General features: G+C 46.6%; 1 protein-coding gene across 3 annotated transcripts in view; it reads right to left on the bottom strand.

Annotated features, from left to right (window-relative positions):
• Positions 1–25,006, bottom strand: part of PIK3AP1 (phosphoinositide-3-kinase adaptor protein 1) — a 153,385-nt gene that overhangs the window by 13,963 nt on the left and 114,416 nt on the right. For all 3 annotated transcript variants that reach the window (XM_073685714.1, XM_073685715.1, XM_073685713.1), the window contains exons 14-15: positions 21,330–21,479; positions 20,863–20,933 (exon numbers count right to left, since the gene is read on the bottom strand). In XM_073685714.1, the coding sequence (XP_073541815.1) occupies positions 20,863–20,933; positions 21,330–21,479 (221 nt within the window). The remainder of the gene's footprint in view (positions 1–20,862; positions 20,934–21,329; positions 21,480–25,006) is intronic.

Below are 25,006 nucleotides of genomic sequence, written 5' to 3' on the forward strand. Positions count from 1 at the left end.
CTTCTTGTATCTTCTGCTACATTTCCAAGTTCAATCTTTTTGAAATGGTTCTTGGTAATCACTCTGGATCTCCCTGACGATGACCCTGAAGACAAGGACCCAGAAGACGACCCCGAAGAAGACGAGGACCCCGAAGACGACGACCCTGATGACGAGGACCCTGAAGACCACCCCAAAGAAGATGAGGACCCCGAAGACGACGACCCCGAAGACAAGGACTCTGAAGACCACCCCGAAAAAGATGAGGACCCCGAAGACGACGACCCTGAAGACCACCCCGAAGAAGACGAGGACCCCGAAGACGACGACCGTGAAGATGAGGACCCTGAAGACCACCCCGAAGAAGACGAGCACCCCGAAGACGACGACCCTGAAGACGATGACCCTGAAGACCACCCCGAAGAAGACCAAGAAGATGACTCTGAAGAAGATGACTAAGAGGACAAAGAAAAAGAAGACAACCACCAAGATACAGAAGAACAAGAGACAGAAAACCAAGAAGCAGAAGAACAAGAAGCTGCAGAACAAAAAGCGGAAGAACATTAAGCATAAGACTAAAAATCAGGGCAAAAGATATTATCTAAATTATAAGCAGAAGAAGACTAAGCAGTGTATGGGGGTGAGTCCGTTCCTCCTCGTGTTGCCCTAGGAAAAGACCTGCTAATGCAGGCCAAACTGAATGCGGACAAATCCTGTTGTAAATCTTTTGTGACAGGCAGAACAAAAGGTGTAATCTTCCAACTTTTATAGATAACAACTACAGGAATGCCTGTCACAAATAAGAATATGATGAAGAAGAAGAATATGAAGAAGATGAAGAAGTAGAATATGCAGAAAAATAATAGTTGAATAAGAAGAATATGAAGAATGTAAAAAAAAATAATAATACGAAGAAGGTGAAGAAGAAGAAGATGAAGAAGGTGAAGAAGAAGTTGATGAAAAAGCTGCTGATGATGATGAAGGAGAAAGTGTGGGAGAAGTAAAGAAGAAGGTGAAGAGCATGGAAGTAGTGAAACATAAATATCTGACAAAATATAAAAAAACTTAACATAGTCAATATTTTTGTATCTCAGAACGTCTTAAAAAATATATTAATTCCTGCTATTCCATTTGATTGGGCTAAACCTCTATGCCTTTATTGTCTCCCCCACCTCCCCCAATATATTCTACATTATTCTTAGTTGTTTTCCTTCATGTATAATTAACCTACAAGGAAAGAAAGGGTTTATTTTCATTCCGATATTTGTGTCCCATTAACTTGCATTGGTTTCCGGTATCGGAATCGGCGATATCCGATATTTTTTGGGTATCGGTCCGATACAATCCGATCCGATATTTCTCGATATCGGAAGGTATCGCTCAACACTACTTATGATGGATCCCTAACTCCACATCCTGAGTAGTCTGCCGCCTACATGACAAGGACCCCTTTAATGCCGTGTCCCTTACCATATCTTCCCCTTCGACGAGAGAACTTCCGCCATTCAGGATATGATGGTCCTTCCTCAAGCCGGCCTGTCCAGCGTAACACGGACCAGTCAGTCGTTTACATTTCGAGACACAGGTAAAGTTTTTCCTCATCAGAGTTTTCACCTCAGTCAGAAGGACGTTACTCCAGCCTCACAGGTGTCATCATGATTACTCCTATCGTGTGTGGAATCTTCCCTCCGTTGGCGCCAAGGCTCCCACGGTAAGAGTCCTCGATCCTTCCCTTTCAAGTCGGACTCTTTGGTTTCTATCTCCCTGTCCTGTTTTCCCCCTTCTATCATCTCTACATAAGCCTGTTCAGTTATATAGGGGGACAGTGTAAAACATGGGACAGGGTGACCCTTCATCTTACCTCTGGGCGGAGTTTTTTCTGTATGGTAGGAGCCGTCCTCTTCTCTTTTAAGCTCTCCGCCAGTCAAAAGTACGAGGTATCCAGGGACACTTGTTCTCCGGCCTGGGAACTGCCATTTAGGACCTCGGTCAATGGCCACCAAGAAGTCCATGATTCTCTCGTTTAATCTTCCCAGCCATGGATTACATCCAGGGTGGAGCGCTAAATTAGACAGTCTGGTTCTTTCGGCTGAACTCACTGTTCTGTTTTTCTCAGCAGTTTCTCACCCGAAGGGGAACACTCCAAGATTATCCAAATCTTCCTATATCTCTCCAGGAACTGGTCATCTTTCCTGGTCTTCGGTTCACACCTTCTTGTACTACACGGTAGCTCCGTTCGGCCTCAGCAGCGCCAATCTGAATAGGAGGTCCCTCATGCAGCAGTGGACCGACCTTACCTTTTGAGTACTTGTCTCTTCCCACCCTAGGGACGGACTGTTTTTGGACGTCCCATGGTTTCCTGTGTCCCCCAATGAAGCGATAGAGAAAAGAGGATTTTTGGTACTCACCGTAAAATCCCTTTCTCTGAGCCTTCATTGGGGGACACAGCACCCGCCCTTATTTGTGCCATTGTTGGTTCATCTCAGGGTAATCTCTTTATACCTCCTTTCCTACTGCTTTCTTACAAACTGGTTAGTTCTCTCCCTGTCAGTGGGTGTAGCCTGCTGGGGAGGAATTAGCCTTTTTATTTCTACCTAGTGTCAGCCTCCTAGTGGCAGCAGCATACACCCATAGTTTCCTGTGTCCCCCAATGAGGGCTCCAAGAAAGGGATTCTACGGTGAGTACCAAAAATCCTCTTTTTACCATTACATCATGACACACTGTTTTATCTACTGCACCTCTACTAGTTCTCTCTATGATAAGCTTCTGCTGTATGGTCCTCGATGTTCATGAGCTCTCCCTATTCTACACCCAGCCGTTGATTGGCATCTTTATGCCTATGCACAGTGTAGGGAGAAAGCTCTCAATGAATGATGTGGGCAAGGTTAAGCTGGGTTCCACCTAAGTATTTTTTGATGTGTAGATTTTCTGTAGTATTTCTACACCAATTAGCTAAATTTAGGTTACTTGCATTTTGTTTTTTCATTGTATTTTTTAATGCATTTTATTTTACGTGTTTTTTTCCACAGCCATCTGTCTTTTTTTATTTTATTTTTTTGGTATGTCAAGGTTTAAGTAAACAACTTTACTTTGGAAAATTTCTGTTTGTTAAGCTTTGATAAAACTCAAGTCACTTGCGTATTACATGCATTTTTACTTTATTTTTGCTGCAGAAACAAAATATAAAAGAATTTGTATTTTTTATAAGCAGATTTTCTTTGTCACATTCAAGTCTATGGGGAAAATCCACAAATAAAATGCATATTAACATTAAGAGAAATTGACCTGCTGTGGATTTAAAAATATGCACCACAGGTAAATTTCCACAGCTAAAAGAAAAGCACAATGGGCATGAAAATTGCATTAATCTCATCCTGTTTGCTGGAGTTGTAATACATTGCAGGGTTTTTTTTGTGTACGAAAAATATGAAATAAACACACCAAATACTCACCTTGGGAACTTATTCTTGGGGTAGGGTCATATAACCGTTTTCTCCAAATCCGAGAAAAACTGTCAGATTATTCTGATCAGAGTGGCATCAGTTTTTCTTGGACGTGGAGAGAATAAAAAAAAAGTTTCTTCACCTTCTCTTTTCTGTCAGCTCATGAAAATTGGAGCACACTTGGATGTCATCAGACCCATAAACTTGCATTGACAATTTTGATCCAGCAACTTGAACCCTCGGGTCAAAATCAGACATGTCTTTTTCTGGAGAACACTTGGGCCGAGGAAAAAAATCGGACATGTGCACAGCCCTATAGAATATCATGGGCATGAGGGCTATCTGTGAAAACCACGGAGAGAACTCGTCCGAGAAAATCGAGCCCTTACACTGCGTGCCCAAGAACAGGAATAGTAGTGCTTTGGACACAGCGCATTTTCACTGCATCCAAAATGCTGTGTTGTACAGTACAATTGGATGGGATTAATAGAAATCCCATGCCCTCTGTGCTTCTTTTTTATGCTGCATAAACTTACCTGCGGTGCAAGTTTCCGAGCAGCAGGATGTCAATTTCTCTTTGGGAACGCTCAGTCCTCTGTGCAGAATTTCCCCATAGACTTGCATTAAGTGCGGTAAATCCACAGTTAAAAAAAGACATGCGTTGTAACGTGCACTTAGACATCTATATCATAAATAAATTAATAATTAAAAAAACGACATGGGGTCCCCCTTATTTTTGATAACCAGCCCAGGTAAAGATAGCTGCCGGCTTACATTATCAGGCTGGGAATTGATTAGTGTTGAGCGAGCATGTTCGACACCGCTCAGTACTTGCCCGAGCATCTCGCTACTCGGGATGTTCGGCGAGCACCGAGCATTTCCAGGTTACTCGGGCGGGAGCTTGGGTCTCCGCCCTGCATGTTTGGCGCTCTTTACAGAGCCAATGAACATGCAGGGATTGCCAGCCAGTCACTGTAATGCTGCAGCCATGTTGGTTGTGGACATTACATTGATTGGCTGGAAGCACAGCGTCACCTCGAGTATTTAAAACTGGGCGCCGCCATTTTGGACACAGTCGCCCGGGATTAGACAGTGTAGGGAGAGTGCTGCTCAGTTAGGGAGAGATATATAGTGCAAAATAGTTAGTGTAGGGTCTCTAAAGCCAGCCAAATCAAACAAACAGTCCTTCTCAGGACAAATATCCATCCCAGATATCAGGCAGGCAGGCAGGCTGTATAGGAGAACCAGTGGCTATACCAGCAAACGCTGCATTACAGTCCTGTGTGCTGCTGCTCAAATTGCTAGACTTAGTCCCAGGTCTCGGGGGCCAGGAAAAATCCTTTTTTTTCATCTAAATCCTCTTTTTTTTTCCCTCAGTCAGACTGTACAAATACTCGTCTTATTAACCTTTTGGTGTCCGTCCCCCCCCCCCCCATAAAAAAAAAATTGAGTGTGTCTGTGAGTGTTCAGACACAAATATATCTGTTTAAAAGATTCTGGTGTAGGCCAGATAACTATAGCTGTGGTTTTGCAGTTCCACGGTTCAAATCTCTGTATTATCCAGCTTTTTGCCTTTTTTCCGTAAAAAAAAACAGTAATAGTGTCTCCCTGACTGTTCAGACACAAATATATCTGTTTAAAAGATTCTGGTGTAGGCCACATAACTATAACTATGGTTTTGCAGTTCCACGGTTCAAATCTCTGTATTATCCAGCTTTTGGCCTTTTTTCCGTAAAAAAAAAACAGTAATAGTGTCTCCCTTACTGTTCAGACACAAATATATCGGTTTAAAAGATTCTGGTGTAGGCCAGAGAAATAGAACTGTGGTTCTTCCACGGTTCTAATCTCCTTTTTATTACCCTTTTTCCATTGATAGCTTACACACTATTTTACTTCATTTACAATGGGCAAGGCGCATGGCAAGGGACGTGGAACTGGACGTTCTGGTGATGGTGCGTGTAGAGGACGGGGCTGTGGCCAAGGTGAAAATGTGCCACAACCAACAGCCACATCTTCTCGCTCCCAATTCTTGACCGAATTACTAGGGAAGCACACAACAACACTAGTATTGCGAACTGATCAGTGTGAACAGGTTATTAATTGGATACCAGATAATATTTCCAGTTACCTGGGCACCACCACCTCCGGTCTGTCTTCCACACGGTCAAGTTTTAGTAGCCGTGAGTCTCGACCGCATACTCCTCCTCACCCTAATGCTCCTTCCTTCCACCATGCCGAGTGTCGTCAGACAGCTACTGATCCCACAGTTGGACACTCTGAAGAGCTGTTCACTGGTCCATTTCCATATTTGTGCCCCTCGCCTGCTCCGCTTGAAGTGGTGGAAGAGGAGATCCCATGTAGCAATGCCCAAATATTTGAACAGCCACGGCCACAGGAAGGCGATGCTGGCAATTTGTCACAAGAGGTGGACGATGACGAGACACAATTGCCACGAAGTGAGGAGGAGGATCGTGGTGCGCAAGTGGAAGAGGAGGAGGTGGTGGATGATCTAGTAACTGACCCAACGTGGCAGGAGGACACGCAGAGCGAGGCCAGCAGCACACAGGGGGAGGGAGGCAAAGTACCCCAACAGGCAGGAAGAAGCAGTGTGGTGGCCACAGACAGAAGGCAGGCAACCGTTCCCCGTAACACCAACACGAGGGACGTTGAGAGTACAACCGGTAGGTCTTCCAGAGTCTAGAAGTTTTTTAAAGACTCTGCTGATAACCCCAAAAAGGCCATTTGTACCACCTGCCATGCCAGCATCAACAGGGGTGACAAAAGTTCCAGCCTGACCACCACCAGCATGATCAGGCACATGTCAGCAAAGCACCCGACTTTGTGGGGCGAACCCAAGGGTCCACGACCAGTGTCAGCGGGTGTCACCACTGCTTTTTCCGCTGTTGTGCATGTAAGAGAACCCCCTGTTGTGCGTGCAAGGCAATCCCTTGTCCATACTGCATGCAAAGATACTCCCTCCTCTCAGTCTTCACTTGTTATGGCAGTTTCTCAAGAAACAGCATCAACGTCCACGTCCCACCGCAGCGTTCAATTGTCCATATCCCAGACCTTTGAACGAAAGCGCAAATTAGCAGCCAACGCTCTACAGGCCACAGTCCTAAATTCGCACATTTCACGACTGCTTGCGTTGGAAATGCTGCCTTTTAGGCTGGTGGAGACGGAATCCTTCCGCAACCTTATGGCGGTGGATGTCCCTCGGTACTCGGTCCCCAGCCGACACTATTTTGCCCGGTGTGCCATCCCCGCACTACACAAGCATGTGTCCCAAAACATATGCCGTGCCCTAAACAACACAGTTACTGGGAGAGTCCACCTGACAACGGACACGTGGACAAGTGCTTGTGGCCAGGGACGGTACATCTCCCTGACGGCACACTGAGTAAACATAGTGGAAGCCGGGACCCAGTCGGACCTTGGGACGGAACACATACTCCCCACACCGAGGATTGTGGGCCCTATGTCAGTCAGAGTTGCCCCCACAGTGTACAGCTCCTGCGCATCATCATCCTCCTCCTCCTCATGTTCAGCCTCCATCTCAGATATCACCAGTCACCACATCAGTTACAAGCTGGAAGCACTGCAGTACTGCCTCTGCCAAGCGGCAACAGGCTGTGCTGAAACTCATAAGCTTAGGTGAGAAACCTCACACTTCTTGTGAGTTGTGGACAGCTGTGAAAGAGCAGGAAGGTCTGTGGCTGAGACTGCTGAACCTACATCCAGGCATGGTCATGTGTGACAATGGCCGTAACCTGGTGGCGGCTCTGAGGCGAGGCGAGATCACACACGTACCATGCCTGGCTCATGTGCTTAACCTCATGGTTCAGCGGTTTCTTAAATCGTACCCCGAGTTGCCAGACCTGCTCGTCAAAGTACGCCGCCTGTCATCTCATTTTCGCAAGTCGGCTACAGCTTCCGCCGCCCTTGCTGTGTTGCAGCAGCGTTTGCAGCTTCCGGCACACCGACTGGTGTGTGATGTCCCCACACGTTGGAACTCTACCCTCCACATGTTGCAAAGGATTTGTGAGCAGAAGAGAACAGTTGTGGAGTAACAGCTGCAACAAGGCCGTCGATATTCAGGTCAGACTCCACACATAAGACGTCAGGAGTGGACCTGGATGTCTGACATATGTACCATCCTGACAAACTTTGAGGAGTCCACCAAGATGGTGAGTGGCGATGACGCCATCATTAGCGTCAGCATCCCACTCTTCTGTCTTTTGCAACGCTCTCTGCAGAGAATTAAAGAGGAGGCATTGCAGCCAGAGTATGATGAGATGGATCAAGAAGCCGTAGCGGGTGATTACACACAGCCCAGCCTCATCTCATCCCAACGTGCATTGGGGGACAATGAGGGAGAAGAGGAGGAGGAGGAAGACCAGGAGCTGGTATCTTGCGCTGTAGACGGTAGTACCTGTACAACTGTCATACCGTCAGTTCAGCGTGGGTGGCCTGAGGACAGGGGGAGGAGGAGGAGGAGAGCATGGTCAGTGGTTATCTTGGTGAGGACACGGAAGTCTTGCCCATTACCAGTCTGGCACGCATGGCTGACTTTATGTTACGCTGCCTTAACCGTGACCCTCGCGTTGTCAAAATGTTGGGTGACAGTCATTACCGGTTGGTGACACTTTTAGACCCCCGCTACAAGGAGAACTTTCACTCTCTTATTCCTGAGGTGGAGAGGTCTACAAAAATGGGGCAGTACCAGACGGCCCTTGCTGCAGAACTGTTAAAAAAAATCCCATCTGAACACGTTAGTGGCAGAGGTCACAGTTCGTTGCCCAACCAGGCGTACAGGCGAGAGAGACGCAACTCCAATCCAGCAGAGGCAGGGGAACACTGTCAACATTCTGGGACAGTTTTCTGAGACCCGCCCAGCTTACAGGCCCTGAGGCACGGGGTACTCTCACAAGGAGTGGAAAGTTTCAAAAGATAGTGAGGGAGTACCTTGCCGACCGTACCAGCGTCCTCCGTGATTCCTCTGTGCCTTTTAATTATTGAGTATCCAAGCTGGACACTTGGAATGAACTCGCTCTGTACGCCTTGGAGGTCCTGGCCTGCCCTGCCGCTAGCATGTTATCGGAGCGTGTTTTTAGTGCCGCTGGGGGAATTATAACTGATAAGCGCACTCACCTGTCAACTGACAATGCTGACAAGCTGACCCTTATCAAAATGAACAAGGGCTGGATTGGCCCAGACTTCTCATCACCACCAAATGACAGCAGAGTAACATAAAGTCAAATCCACTGTGTTATTTTGGGAGGTGTATTCCCATGCACCCCTTCACACCCACACATGGGTATACGCTTCCTCATTTCGGCTGTTTTTTGCTCTTCTCCTTATCCTCAGCGTCCACCACCACTATACCACCAGGGTGACCGTGGTCCGTGTTGCCAGCATTGCAAGTTCCTCCGTCCTAATTTTTGGCAGTTTTTGCTTGGAAGGCATAGGCAAAGACTATGGGAGACCCACTCCCCAATAATGGGAATAATGTTTTTAATATACTGTACTGCATGGCTCTTGTGTCATGGGTGTGTCGCCACGAAGATCGTCGCGATTACACAGCCTGACTTCTCGCAGCTGAGTTTTTGGTGCTTGGTGTTTTTCGGCAGGGAGGGAGTTAATTCTCTCTCTCTGTGCTAGACGAGGCCCAGCCTCGCCCAGCTGCAGTTAATTCTGCAGTATTTTGGACTCCTTCAAATACCTGCCGTTCTGATAGGGTAGTTGTCGGTGAAAGCTTTTCATGCAGACTATCAGAGTGATACGTGGTATTGTGGAGTTAGGAGCGGAGTGTACTCGGTGTGGTTTTTTCCCTTCCTCGCTTTATTCTTTATCCCGTTACCCGTTGGTGTTCCCTCCGTTGTAGTGGTGTAAGTTTTTTGTATGCGAGGTGGTTTTTGGTTCGCCCCTTGTACTGTCTCGTTCGTCTTGTACTGTGTTTGGCATATATGGTCCTGTCCCCAATTGTTGTGATCGGGGTCCTTCTCAGGACTAGATTACTGAGGTTCAGGGATTCTCAGGAGGTAGGTTTACGCTGGCGGCCTGGACCTCTGTACCATCAACAGTACCTCCAGGTAGAGGGATTAGGCAGGGCCTCAGTGTAGGGTCAGCATAGGCTCCTGACCTCCTGAACGCCGAGACAGCGTGACATTTTCACCGACCCACTAAAATATTCTCTCCAGCCACCATGGATCCAGTAGCCAATATGGCTCGGCAGTTGCAGAATTTGTCCTTGGAGCTGGCGGACGTTAAGTCCAACGTTTTGTATCCCCTGGAGCAAGCCGGATCAGAACTCAAAGTAGCTCTCCCTGACAGGTTCACGGGGGGGGCGGGACAAATTTTTTGTTTTCCGGGAGGCATGTAAGTTGTACTTTCGGCTGCGGCCTCGGTCATCGGGGAGTGAAGAACAAAGGGTGGGAATAGTCATCTCGCTCCTTCAAGGGGACCCCCAATCTTGGGCGTTCTCTCTTCCCCCGGGCTCTCCGGACAGTGGATGGGTTTTTCTCTGCTCTGGGTCTTGTATATGATGACCCGGATCGGATCTCCCTTGCTGAATCTAAGTTACGTAGGATCCAGCAGGGAGATCGTCCTGCGGAGGAATTCTGTTCAGAGTTCCGTAGGTGGGCCACGGACACCCAGTGGAATGACCCGGCTCTTCGGAGCCAGTTTTGTCAAGGTTTATCTGACAAATTAAAGGATATGTTGGCACAGTATGACTCTCCCGCGTCGCTGGAAGCCGCTATGGCCCTTGCTATTCGCATTGACAGACGGCTTCGGGAGAGGTGCGGGATAACTCCACCCCCTGTGATGACTCCACCTTCTACAAGGGTCCCATATGGAGGTTCCCCTGGTCAGTCCAGAGGAGCCTATGAAGTTAGGAGGGACATCCTTTCGGGGGAGGGGACCGGCGGTGCGCTACAAGACAGGAAGGTGTTTCTTCTGCGTGAGAAAGGGACATTTTATTGGGGGGTGTCCTTCCCGTCCTTCGCAGAGCAAAGAGTCGTCGGAAAACTATTGATCCCAGGTTGTGTGGTGGACGGCAATCTGGGAGTAGGTATTTCGTCCCTAGGTTCGTCTCAGTTTCTTGTACCGGCGGAGGTGGTGGTGGGTACGAGAACTGAGAGGTTATCTGTTCTTCTGGATAGTGGGGCCGGGGCTAATCTGGTGGACGCTCGGTTTGCTCGGGTTCAAGGTATGCGATTGAGTGTGTTGGCTAAACCCATCCCCATATTCTCGATCGACGCCAGGCCTCTCGGTCAGGGAAGTTTTTCGCAAGCGGTGCATAACATAAATCTTCAGGTGGGGGCGATACATAAAGAACTGTTGTCTTGTTACGTGTTGGAGGGTCTTCCCACTCCTATTGTGTTGGGCCTTCCTTGGTTAACTAAGCATAACCCGGTTATTAATTGGCAATCTAGAGAGATAAGCCAATGGAGTGAATTCTGTAAAAAAAACTGCATGAATACGATCATCGGTACGGTCGCTCCTAGGGTCTTACCCCCATTTCTGGCTGACTTTGAGGATGTGTTCTCGGAAAGAGGGTGTCAGGAGCTACCTCCTCATCGCGTATATGACTGTTCGGTAAAACTGCTTCCTGGGGTCAAGTTAACTAAATCTAGGTTGTATAATTTGTCTGGTCCGGAGAGGCAGGCCATGAAGGATTATATTTCAGAGAGTCTGGCTAAGGGGCATATTAGACCTTCATCTTCCCCGGTGGCTGCGGGGTTCTTCTTTGTGAAGAAGAAAGATGATGGCCTACGCCCTTGCCTGGATTTCCGTGAACTTAATCGGATTACGGTCCGAGATCCGTATCCGCTCCCACTTATCCCCGATCTCTTCAATCAGATCGTGGGCGCCAAATGGTTCTCTAAATTGGATCTCAGGGGGGCGTACAATCTGATTAGGATGAAGGAGGGGGATGAGTGGAAGACGGCTTTTAACACTCCGGAGGGACATTATGAGAACCTTGTCATGCCATTTGGTCTGACTAATGCCCCGGCGGTGTTCCAACACTTTGTTAATGACATTTTTCGCTGCCTGGTGGGTCAGTTTGTTGTTATTTATCTGGATGACATCTTAATTTACTCGCCTGATCTTGTGTCTCATCAGGAGCATGTTAGGCAGGTGTTACAGATCTTGCGGGATAATAAACTGTACGCCAAGTGGGAAAAGTGTGTGTTCGCCGTTCAGGAACTCCAGTTTCTAGGCTTCCTGGTGTCAGCGTCTGGTTTTCGTATGGACCCTGGGAAAGTGCGGGCAGTTCTTGAGTGGGATCTGCCAGAGAATCTTAAGGCACTACAATGTTTTCTGGGGTTTGCTAATTATTACCGGAAATTCATTCGTAATTTCTCGTCCATGGTTAAACCTCTCACAGATATGACAAAAAAAGGGACGGATTTTTCTAGGTGGTCTGACAAGGCTTGTCAAACTTTCTCCTCCTTGAAAAAATGTTTTGCCTCGGCACCCATACTCATTCAACCTGATGCGTCATAGCCATTCATTGTAGAGGTAGACGCTTCTGAGGTAGGGGTAGGTGCAGTATTATCACAAGGTTCGTCGCCTGGTAAATGGCGTCCGTGCGCTTTTTTCTCTAAAAAATTGTCGTACGCTGAGAGGAATTACGATGTCGGCAATAGGGAACTTTTGGCCATTAAGTTAGCTTTTGAGGAGTGGCGCCATTTTTTGGAGGGGGCTATCCATCCGGTCACCGTCATCACCGATCACAAGAACCTGCTATATCTGGAGTCCGCAAAACGTCTGAATCCCAGACAAGCTAGGTGGTCATTGTTTTTTACCAGGTTTAATTTTGTCGTCACATATCGTCCTGGATCAAAAAATGTAAAGGCGGATGCCTTATCTCGTAGTTTCCCTGGGGCCGGGAATACGGATGACCCGGTTCCTATCCTTCAGGAGGGGGTGGTGGTGTCGGCAGTATTCTCTGAGCTTGAGGAGGAAGTATTGGAGGCTCAGGGTGACGCCCCTGTTGGACCTCCTGGGAGACTGTTTGTTCAAGATCAGTTGCGACAAAAGGTGATCGAGGCACACCATAACTCAGCTTTGGCAGGACACCCAGGGAGTAAAGCAACTGTGGATCTCCTTTCGCGTCGGTTTTGGTGGCCTAATTTACATAGGGAGGTGGGAACTTTTGTTGCGTCCTGTGGGGTTTGTGCGCGCTCTAAGACCCCACGTACCCGTCCGTCTGGGGCTCTCTTACCTTTGAAGATCCCGGAGCGTCCTTGGACTCATCTGTCTATGGAATTTATTACGGATCTCCCGCCATCTTCGGGTAAAACGGTCATACTCGTTGTAGTGGACAGGTTCAGCAAGATGGCACATTTTATCGCTCTTCCTGCTCTTCCTAATGCTAAAACTCTTGCGCAGGTGTTCATTGGGGAGATTGTAAGGCTTCACGGTGTACCCTCTGATGTGGTGTCTGATCGGGGGTCTCAGTTTGTGTCCAAATTCTGGAGGGCATTTTGTACTCGGCGGGGATGCATTTATCGTTTTCTTCGGCTTTTCATCCTCAGACCAATGGTCAGACGGAACGTCTGAACCAGAGTTTGGAAACATATCTCCGGTGTTTCGTGTCAGAGAACCAGGAGGACTGGGCTTCTTTCTTACCTCTGGCGGAGTTTGCTCTTAATAATAGGCGGAGTGATTCCACTGGTAAGTCCCCGTTTTTTGGGGCATATGGTTTTCATCCCCAGTTTTGTACTTTCAGTAGGGGGGGCTCTTCGGGGGTTCCTGAGGAGGAACGATTTTCGTCATCACTCGCTTCGATATGGAAAGGGTTGCTGTATAATCTAAGTTCTATGGGGAACCGATACAAACGTATGGCTGATAGGAAGAGAGTGTCTGGTCCGGACCTAAGTGTGAACGATCGGGTATGGTTGTCTACCAAGAATATAAAACTTAAGGTTCCCTCCTGGAAACTGGGTCCCAGGTTCATCGGGCCGTATAGGATCTGCTCTATAATTAATCCGGTGGCATTTCGTCTTGACCTCCCCTCTACTTTTAAAATTCACAACGTGTTCCACAGATCTTTGCTTAAAAGGTATGTGGCGCCGGTGATACCGTCACCTTTACCTCCTCCTCCTGTGGTGGTCAATGGTAACTTGGAGTTTCAGGTATCGAAAGTCATCGATTCACGTTTTAATCGCCGGTCCCTTCAGTACCTGGTTCATTGGAAGGGGTATGGTCCTGAGGAGAGGATGTGGGTTCCTGCGTCGGATATTAACGCAGACCGATTAATTCGGGCCTTCCACACGACTCACCCGGATAAACCTGGCCCTGAGGGTCCGGAGGCCCCTCGTAGAAGGGGGGGTACTGTCACGGGTGTGTCGCCACGAAGATCGTCGCGATTACACAGCCTGACATCTCGCAGCTGAGTTTTTGGTGCTTGGTGTTTTTCGGCAGGGAGGGAGTTAATTCTCTCTCTCTGTGCTAGACGAGGCCCAGCCTCGCCCAGCTGCAGTTAATTCTGCAGTATTGGGACTCCTTCAAATACCTGCCGTTCTGATAGGGTAGTTGTCGGTGAAAGATTTTCATGCAGACTATCAGAGTGATACGTGGTATTGTGGAGTTAGGAGCGAAGTGTACTCGGTGTGGTTTTTTCCCTTCCTCGCTTTATTCTTTATCCCCTTACCCGTTGGTGTTCCCTCCGTTGTAGTGGTGTAAGTTTTTTGTATGCGAGGTGGTTTTTGGTTCGCCCCTTGTACTGTCTCGTTCGTCTTGTACTGTGTTTGGCATATACGGTCCTGTCCCCAATTCTTGTGATCGGGGTCCTTCTCAGGACTAGATTACTGAGGTTCAGGGATTCTCAGGAGGTAGGTTTACGCTGGCGGCCTGGACCTCTGTACCATCAACAGTACCTCCAGGTAGAGGGATTAGGCAGGGCCTCAGTGTAGGGTCAGCATAGGCTCCTGACCTCCTGAACGCCGAGACAGCGTGACATCTTGTTTGCCAGCATTGCAAGTTCCTCTGTCCTAATTTTTGGCAGCTTTTGTTTGGAAGGCATAGGCAAAGACTATGGGAGACCCACTCCCCAATAATGGGAATAATGTTTTTAATATGCTGTACTGCATGGCTCTTGTTTGCCAGCATTGCAAGTTCCTCTGTCCTAATTTTTGGCAGCTTTTGCTTGGAAGGCATAGGCAAAGACTATGGGAGACCCACTCCCCAATAATGGGGATAATGTTTTTAATATGCTGTACTGCGTGGCTCTTGTTTGCCAGCATTGCAAGTTCCTCCGTCCTAATTTTTGGCAGCTTTTGCTTGGAAGGCATAGGCAAAGACTATGGGAGACCCACTCCCCAATAATGGGAATAATGTTTTTAATATGCTGTACTGCATGGCTCTTGTTTGCCAGCATTGCAAGTTCCTCCGTCCTAATTTTTGGCAGATTTTGCTTGGAAGGCATAGGCAAAGACTATGGGAGACCCACTCCATAATAATGGGAATGTTTTTAATATGCTGTACTGCATGGCTCTTGTTTGCAAGCATTGCAAGTTCCTCCGTCCTAATTTTTGGCAGCTTTTGCTTGGAAGGCATAGGCAAAGACTATGGGAGACCCACTCCCCAATAATGGGAATAATGTTTTTAATATGCTGTACTGCATAGCTCTTGTAAGGGGCATTAAAACCATCTTGTTAAACCACTCTGAACTCCACAGCTCTTCCAAGGGGCATTAAAACCGTCTAGTTAAACCACTCTGAACTCCACAGCTCTTCCAAGAGGCATTGAAATGTTGTTTTTAATTACCTCTAACCTCCACGACTCTTCCAACGGGCATTGCATTTCATCCTAATTTTAGTCAGCTTTTGCTTTTCAATGCATAGGCGAAAACTAAGGGAGACCCACTCCCCAATAATGGGTAGAAGGTTTTTAGTACGCTGTAATCCACGTCTGTTTCAAGGGGCATTGCAGTTTCTCATAATTTTTGGAAAGCCTTCCATTCACTGCTTAGGCCAACAGTGTACAGGAGACCCAGTTGCTATAAATGGAAAAAACGGTTTAGTTACGGCCCTCTGACCTCCATGTCACTTCCAAGGGGCATTGGAGTGCCTCGAAATTTTTGGTAGGCATTGCACTCACTGTATGCCCTATAACTGTGTAGCCGAACCGTTCCTTTTGGTACAGAAACATATCCTACAAGACATGTGTGGTTGACTGGCCTGATATTGATGTGAATGGTCCCTGTGCCTCCTGCTCTTTCTCCTTTGCAACCACCTCATCCATCATTCATCACCTGAAGCTTTGTTTTAACGGGAGTCATAGAACTGGGATAGTAGCAGGAAAACATCCAGCAATCCTCGGAGGAGGTAGGATATGCGCCAAAAGGCTGACCACCTCAGGCCTAGCTGCTACTACATACATGCGCTTGCATTCCAAGGAACAGAAAGCTAAGGAGATGGATGGCCTCATGATCATGAATAATTTACTCGTTGTGTAGGAGGCCGACCACTGCTGCTGTCTACCTTCAGAACTTTGTGTTGAAGCCTGATTGACCCAGGACCTGCAATCCTCTATGTCTGGAGGACGTGTTGCATCCCAGTGTCCAACTGTGTCCCGGCTTCCACAATATTAACCCAGTGTGAAGGCGTCAGTGAGATGGACCATCCCTGGCCACATTCACTTGTCCACGTGTTTGTGGTTAGGCTGTCCTTCCCAATAAATGCACTGGGGAGAGCACAGGTAATGTTTTGGTATGCGTGCTTGTGTATAAGGCGCACCGGGACAAATAGGGGCGGCTGGGGACCGTGTGTGGGCACCCGGTCGCGGGGCAGCTGGGGACCAAGCGTGGACAGCTGGGCGGCTGAGGACTGAATATGGATACCAGGCCGCCGATGCAGCCATGACGTGGTTGCCAGATTCCGCCTCCACATGCCTAAAAGGCCCAATTTCAAGTGCAAGCAAGCAGTATGGTATTGCAGCCTGGGGGTGGGTGGGTGGCAACATACTTGCACTTGCATTGCAAGGAATGGGGGAGGTACAATTGAACACTGCCATGGGACAAGGACTTGCACGGGGATAGTTGCAAGTCTGCATCTTCTGATGCGGCAAGGATCACTTTTGATGGGCACACTTTTAGGCAGTGACCTGGGTGTCAGAGATGCTTCTAGGGGTCTTCCCCATGCTGTTCCCATGTCTTTTCAGCACTGTATGCATGTGTCACACAGCACATGGCCAGATAAGGTTGTAAAATATTAAAATGTCATTTCCAGGTGAATGCATTTGTCACGGTTGAAAGCAATACAAAAGAGCAAAAACGCATAAGAAATGCTACTTGTGAACATAGCCCAAGGTGTGGAGGAGTATTTTTGGTTTTGGCTATTTATTTTACCTTATACACAAGTCTTTACCCTGGAAAGGATGTTCCTTAACATATTTCACAGGAAAACAGTTTCAGTTTCGTTTTTGAACGTTTTATTGTGAGCCCGTAAAAGTGCCTTAATACCCCTGACCACGTTGTTGACAGCAGTGACCTGGGGGTCAGAAATGCTTCCTGGGGCGATGCCCATGCTGTCCCCATGTCATTTGAGCACTGTCACTATCGTTTTGGGCACTTTTTAGGCTTTCTACAGACTGCCGGGGGTGCCGCCGCAAAAATGCTCGGGTCTCCCATAGACTAACATTGGGCTCGTTGCTCGGGTCGAGCACCCAAGTATCACGGTGAGCTCGGCCCGAGCTTCGAGCACCCGAGCATTTTAGTGCTCGCTCAACACTAGTCATGATAATACCTAAGGGTATGTTCACACAGGTTTTTGACATTGATTATTTTTGTGTTAAAAACCCACATTAAAGAAGAGTCAGAAATAGTTTAATAGATAGTCAGCAATCGTGGACTGTGGATGACTGGATGAAAGTCATATTCAGTGATGAATCGCGAATCTGCATTGGGTAAGGTGATGATGCTGCAACTTTTGTTTGGTGCCGTTCCAATGAGATTTATAAAGATGACTGCATGAAGAGAACATGCAAATTTCCACAGTCATTGATGATATGGGGCTGCATGTCAGGTAAAGGCACTGGGGAGATGGCAGTCATTACATCTTCAATAAATGCCTAAGTTTACATTGATATTTTGGACAGTTTTCTTATCCCATCAATTGAAAGGATGTTTGGGGATGATGACATCATTTTTCAAGATGATAATGCATCCTGCCATAGAGCAAAAACTGTGAAAACATTCCTTGAAAGAAGACACATAAGATCAATGTCATGGCCTGCAAATAGTCCGGATCTCAATCCAATTGAAAATCTTTGGTGGAAGTTGAAGAAAATGGTCCATGATAAGGCTCCAACCTGCAAAGCTGATCTGGCAACAGCAATCAGAGAAAGTTGGAGCCAGATTGATGAAGAGTACTGTTTGTCACTCATTAAGTAAGAGACTGCAAGCTGTTATTAAAGCCAGAGGTGGTACAACAAAATACTAGTGATGTATTGAAGTGTTCTTTTGTGTGTTTGTTTTTCATGATTCCATAATTTTTTCCTCAGAATTGAGTGATTCCATAATTTTTCCCTCTGCTTGGTCTGAAGAAAATTACCCCTACTGAGTACCACATTTTTAATCTTGATTTCTTTTAGTGTTTCTTAAAGCCCTAAAGTTGCCATTTGAAATGACTTTAGTTTTGTGCCATGTCTGTGATCTGCTTTTTTTCAACAACATTAAACAACTGAATGAACATCCTCCGAGCCCGGTGATTCCAAAATTTTTGCCAGGGGTTGTATACACACTACATGCGTGAACCAATTACCTGTGTGACTGGGATTGACCTATCCTAAGATTCATCACTCTGATTACCCCTTACAGGAATCATTAAAAGGGTCATTCTATCTACAGTGTGACCAGTATATCCCTGGTGGGTTCTTCTAGGTGCACTTTGGTGCATGGATTCACTGCATGAGACATGTGTGGATTGTCAAATTGTACTTTTATTTGACCCATATGTTTCCTGCTGCTGGCTCTCCTTCTAGTTGTGAGTCCATTTAATCACTTCAATATTTAATGGTGAACGTATTATCCTTTAGTGTTAGTGCTAATTAGTATGGCTCTTTTTAAATTGTTTGTGTTTTTCCTCAATAAAAATGTTTCTATTTGATGATAATTCGTGGCCATTGTTGACTCATTTTGGTTCTCTGTAGGTGTAATTTATTTTTTTTTTTTACTTTTTTGTATATTGGGCAGAAATGACTCAAAAGTGGTCCAGTTGCTTTTTTCTACGCTGAAAAAAAAAAAACCTTATGGAATTAAACAGCAGCATTTGAACCAGAAATGTTTTCCCAGTGAAATTGATAGCGGTCTTATTCAAAAAGTGTTTGAAGAAGATTTTCTCACAGAATCTGCTTCAAAATCCACATGATTATACTGTGTGTGAACTTACCCTACATCATACACTGCTGAAGTTAGGCTGTTTGTGTCATGCTCCTAGATTCAATCCTTTGAGTTTGTGTTCTGTGATCGGCTTCTCTCTCTGCCGAGACACACCTTTTCTCTCGGTGTTTGGTTCTTCTTTTTTGGCTGCAATCTATTTAGCTTAAGGCTGAGTACCCACTATGCATTTTTCAAGCGTTTTTGCCGTGGAATTTCCGCAGCGAAAACGCTTAAAAAACGCTTGGTAATACGTGTCCCATGGTCCCCAATGATAATCCGCATGTGCTGTGCACATGCTGCGGGAATTTCCGCTGCGGATTATCATTGCGGAATATTTCGGACACAGCGTAATTGCCGCCATTGACTTGCATTGAATCGCTTAATATCCGCATGACTACATGTGCACATGCGGATATTAAGCGATTTAATGTGCGGATGGTACACGGGTCTGGAGAAGAGGAGACTCTCATCCAGACCCGGGTACCATAGTACCTGTAAAAAAAAGAATTTAAAATAAAAAATATACATTATACTCACCTTCCAATATCTCCCGGTCTCCTGTATAATGCGTCCTGGCTCCCCGGCGGCTCGCGATGGTGTAAAAGGACCTTCCATGACATCATTTAGTCATGTGACAGATCACGAGATCGCTGACTTCGGCGGTCTCGTGACCTGTCACATGACTAAATGACGTCATGAACGGTCCTTTTACACCACCGTGAGCCGTACGAGAGACCGGACGCACCGGAGAAAAGACCGGGGGCCATCGGAAGGTGAGTATAATGTTTGTTTGTTTTTTTACCATCTTTATTCTTTTTTTTTAACTATTACTTGGTCACACTATATAAATCTATGCTGGTTGCATGGATTTATATAGTGTGACCAAGATGTCAAGCACTTTCCAAGTGATGATAAAATCGCTTGGAAAAGCGCTTGATAACCCGCATGCAGAAATGCGTGCAAAAACGCTTGAGGAACGCTTCTACCTGGCAGGAAAAACACATGTAAAATCCGCATGCGTTTTTCCTGCTAGGGAGATGCGGAAAAAATCTGCAGCATTTCTGCATCGTGGGCACTTAGCCTAACACAGGTGTTTTCATTTCTCCACCAATCACCTGTTGGGTGCAGTTTTATATTCTGTCCCCCTGCTGGTGTATCCTGCTGGTAATAGATTCTTTTGGATGTTTTGGCATTATGTTGATGTTTGGAGCTAGTCTGTGTATTTCCAGCTATGGCTTTTCGCTTGGCTGTTTCTTTGCTATACTTTGCACCTATCTTCTGTTTATCTTCAGGAAGTTAACAGCACTTGCTTTATTTTTTGTTTGGTATTTTGTTAATTATTTTACTCACTCTGTGATCTTTCTTTTTTTCGGCACACTTCTCCTCTTGTAGGTAATTCACACTCTGCTCTGCCCTCTGGTTCTTTAGGAATAACGTGAAGCAACTCATCGGCTTTTTAGGCAGTTAGGTCCGAGCTGCCTTCTCCTAGTCTGTGGTTAGGGCTATCTCTGTACCTGCAGGCACCACTAGGGGCTGCAGAGCCAGGATATCTAGTCTGTACAGGAACAGGCAAGGTCAGTTGCATTTTTTTTAGTGTATAACCTATTAATCCTGAGTGAGTTGCTATACTGGCATAACAGTTTGTCCCTGTTTTATGCTGACTTCAGGTTGAGAAGCATAAACCTGATGAGACATTCCCTTTAAGGGACTTCATACCTTCTTTTATAGTCACAATTAAAGTTGCACTGAAAACTCTGAAAACTAAGACTGCTCAAACGCAAATAGCAATATTTAGCTCATCATTAGGATATGCCATGTTTTGGGGTTCAATAGTGACACAACCACTAGGAATGAAAGTTCAATGAAGCCCTTTGGAGTACAGTGGCACCTTTATGTCCTTACTTGGCGCACTGCCTCTCCAGACACTGTGCAGGAATAGGCTAAAATTCCTGAGATAGGAAAGTTCCTTTAGGATTTTAACAAACTTTCAAAATAATGACCACCAAAAGGTATTATGGAACAAACTGTTAGCCTATAGTTATAATTACCTCGTTGTCTCCTTCCATGCCACTACTCATGCTCTGAGTGCTTCGGGTACTGGATCGGTTACTTGCACTGCCTAATTTGTACGAGATATAAAAGACAATGAGAAAGCAAGAAAAAGATTGTATATCATATTGTGTTTTTACTGTAGGTGAGGTACGAACCCAAAGAAATGAGAAATGAAAGCCCAGTACTAGATCTTTTCTCCATATTCCAAAGGTAAAAAAGTGTTCCTACAGTCATCATGAACCCAGCCTATAGGTTTATATCATTACACATGCACTCTGATAGTACAGATTTGCAGAATATATCTATAAAAAAAACTTTAAAGTGTAAAGTGCATTACCACACTTTAAAAATACAGCTTCACATCTTAGTTTTAACCACGTTTTTTGGGGGCTGAAGATAAAGATGTCATTGTGGATGTCTACTATGAGCTGGCTTTGTGCAGTATACTGTAAGGGCTACCTACTTGCAGTGCTAGAGGTACTATCTGTCTTCCAGTTTCTACGTTTGATTTCTGTTTTTGTAGGAAGTAAGGAAAACGTTGAGTCGTAAATGGCGATGTCATGCTTTACTTCTACGTTCTGACCACGTCGAATGGGCTTTGTGATATCTAAATCTAAGAAAAAATATATATAAATTATTACAATGAAATAACATTTATGTTATTTTACTTGTTCAATGTGAATGGTTAGAATCTATTTAGATTTCTATTGAATTAAATATGCATATTGCTTGAACTCTACTCTACTCTACTTTATCTTTATAAATAGATAAAGCGAACTAAAATAGCGAGTCAAAAATATTAGACTTGGTCAATTTTATATGAGGAAAATTATTCAATATCTCATTTCCGTGGATGGCAAAGATGTGAACTTTTAGGCTTAGCAGATAATTTGAAGGTGAAATTAGGAATCAGTTGTTTTCAATAAATGGGATGACAATCAGGTGTGAGTGGGAGACCTCTTTTATTTACAGAACAGAGATCTATTAAAGTCTGATCTGCACAACAATGTTTGTGGAAGATTATGATGGCACAACAAAGGAGATTTCTGAGGACCTCAGAAGACGAGTTGCTCATCATGCTGGAAAAGGTTATAAAATCATCCCTAAACAATTTGGACTCCAACGATCCAGTAGGATAGATCGTGTGCAAATGGAGGAAATTTAAGACCTTTATTACCCTCCCAGGAATGGTAGGGGAACAAAGTTCACTCCAATAGCAAGGAATAGAATAGACCACGAGATCACAAAAGAACCAAAGGTAACCTCTAAGCAACTAAAGGCCTCTTTTACATTATCTAATGTTGATGTTCTTAACAATGGTGTGCATGGCAAGATTGCAAGGAGAAAGTCACTGCTCTTCAAAAAGAACATTGCTGCCCATCTACAGTTTGCTAAATGGCCAGAAGGATATTGGAACAATATTTTATAGTCGGATGAGCCCAAAATAGAGCTGTGTGGTTTAAATGAGAAGTATTATGCTTTGAGAAAGAAAAACACTGCATTACAGTATAAAAAGCTCATACCATCTATGAAACATAGTGGTGCTAATATCAAGGCTTGGGCCTATTTTGCTGCATCTACGCCAGGACAGCTTGCCATTATTAACGGAACAATGAATTTTAAATTATACCAAAGGATATTCTAAAGGAAAATGTGCAGATATCTGTCCATGAGCTGAATATCAAATGAATGTGAGTATCACAGCAAAACAACAACCCAAAGCAGACAATTTGTTCTACAAAAAAATGGTTATTGAGAAATAAAGGCTGGACTTTAATCTTATAAAAATGTTGTGAAAGGACTTAAAGCTAGCAGTTTGTGGGGGAAACCACCAACATAACTGTTTTAAAACTTTTTTAACTGAAAAGTGGAGTAAAATTCCTCCAAGACGAAGTGCAGGACTAATCAACAATTATCGGAAATGTTTGGATTCAGTTATTGATGAACAATGGGATCCAGGGTCGGACTGGGGCACCGGAGAATTCTCTGGTGGGTCCTGGTCCTCAGCGGGCCCCTGAGCTGGACACACGGGGGTCCCTGGTTAACATGGCTGCCAGTGCTCTGCACTGCAAGGGCCTGGAGGGTCAGGAGGGCCCTTGCAGTGCGGCTGATGAGGGCAATCTGGCCTGCTTCTCGGACCCCCAGGCTCCGGGGGTCTATGGCCAGATTGCCTTCATCCTGTGTGGCGGGCAGGGAGCCATCCAACAGGAGGAAAATGGCAGCGGAGCGGAGGGATCCGTCCTCTGCTTCCTGCCCAGCGCTTCCTCCCTGACACTACCTCACACTGCTTGATGACATCATCATGCAGCGAGGGCCTGTGTCAGGGAGAAAGATGCTAGGCAGGAAGCAGAGGACGATGCTGCGGGGGAGATGGCTGAGAGGTAAGTGTTTTTTTTTTTAAACTAATACACTGGACTGGAGATGGGGGGAAATGGGGACAGCAATGGTGATGGAGGAGGTGGGGGAGACGAGGGAGAGCAATGGTAATGGAGGACTTGGGGAGAGATGAAAGGCAGATATGACAATGTAGCGCCCAGGGGATGGGGATTACTCGGTCTTAGGGGGATATCGCGGTAGTCAGCTCCCGGGCCCGTACCCTGGGGTCTCTTTTAAAAGAAAGGGAATAATGAAAGTTTGTGACGCCACCTGTGGTGTCTGGTGAGGACCACCAGCGCTACAGCAGTCCTCTAAGGCCGGGGTTGAGGCAGCTTAGATGGTGTAGCTCCCCACAGACGGAGCACGGCCTCAGGGCAGCGTAGGTGCAGGGGTGCAGGACAGAGGGGACCCAGCCTGGTCAGAGTAAGAACAGGGACACACACGATAGTCACTTCAGTACCTTTTACTGGTGCTATTCAAGGCACAATCCGGGGCGCTGTAGGGTGAAGGGTGCATATCAGGACTCTCCCCAGTGAGCGGGTGTAGGGCCTCCTGTTTCTTGCCTTCATTTAGTAAGTCTCTGACCTGCTTGGAGCTAGGCCTAACTTGGTTTCTGTCCTGCACCGGCTGATCTTGTGGTAGGGCCTTTGGTTGGAGATTACTCTCCCTGCTTGCGGGGCCTCCGTGACTCCTGGCTCTGGTACGTATCAGCTTCTGGTGAACCTGGGACTTGAAGTCTTCCAGGGGTTCCGGTTGTCTCTACAGGGGATATTGGGCCCTGTAGACGCGGACCGGGTGTCCGGTATATGTTTTCTGGGGTGAGCTTGTAAAGCTCCTCTGCCCCCTATGTTACTCACTCCACTAGCGTTCGGCTTACTTGGGGCCCTCACTAGGCTATACGCTAGCAGTAAGTTTGGTGACTCGCCCTCCCTGAGTGATGGGGTGTACTCGGACGGTGGGCCAGTGGTATGGTGTGGGTTGGGATGTCGTCGTGGCCGTGGCCCAGTCCGTGCCCAGGGCTGTCACCATAAAAAGATGGGCTTTGGGTTGGTTCGGTGGTAAGGTTGATTCGACTACACCACCTGTGGTGTCTGGTGAAGGCCACCAGCGCTGCTGCAGTCCTCTGAGGCCGGTGTTATGGCAGCTGGGATGGTGTAGCTCCCCACAGGTGGAGCTGGGCCTCAGGGCAGAGTTTGGTGTACTGTGTGGAGGTATGGTGGGTGCAGGGCCGCTTAATAAAGACAGACGGAGGCGGTAGATGAAGTCATCCAAGTCTTTACTCACTTTGATGAATTACCAGCGGCAAAGCTTCTCTCTGCTTCACGTGGCATACTGCGGCCACCAGGAAGGGGTTCAGCACTTTCCAGGCATATCAGGAGCACCTGTCAAGACCCCGTTAGTGTGTTCCTCTCCTTCCTCTCTTCTCCCACCTAGTGTTCCCCACTGAGTCCTTTACTGACGTTGTGTGGTGTGAACGTGGCGTAAGGCTGGGTCCCTCAGGATGAACTCAGATTAAGAGACACAGGTGGCGACTCCACTCCTTCTGTATCCCCCTGGGATCCGCTAAGCCTCCGGGCTTTCCTGACAGAGATGTGAAGTGACAAAGTCAGATATCGGGGGTCGGTTACCCCTCTTGCGGCAGGAGTCCCCCTAGCTAGGCCAGAGTGAGGTGTACAGGTGGCAACTTCCCTCTGTCCGTACACCCTGGGTTCCTTTCGCCTGTGGAGCCTATCTCCTCTGCTCCCCTCCTGGGCCTTCTTAGAA

Source organism: Phyllobates terribilis, unplaced genomic scaffold (genome assembly GCF_046119375.1).
Source record: "Phyllobates terribilis strain yellow unplaced genomic scaffold, ASM4611937v1 Scaffold_5__5_contigs__length_657084704, whole genome shotgun sequence".
In the NCBI taxonomy this organism is placed as follows: domain Eukaryota; kingdom Metazoa; phylum Chordata; class Amphibia; order Anura; family Dendrobatidae; genus Phyllobates; species Phyllobates terribilis.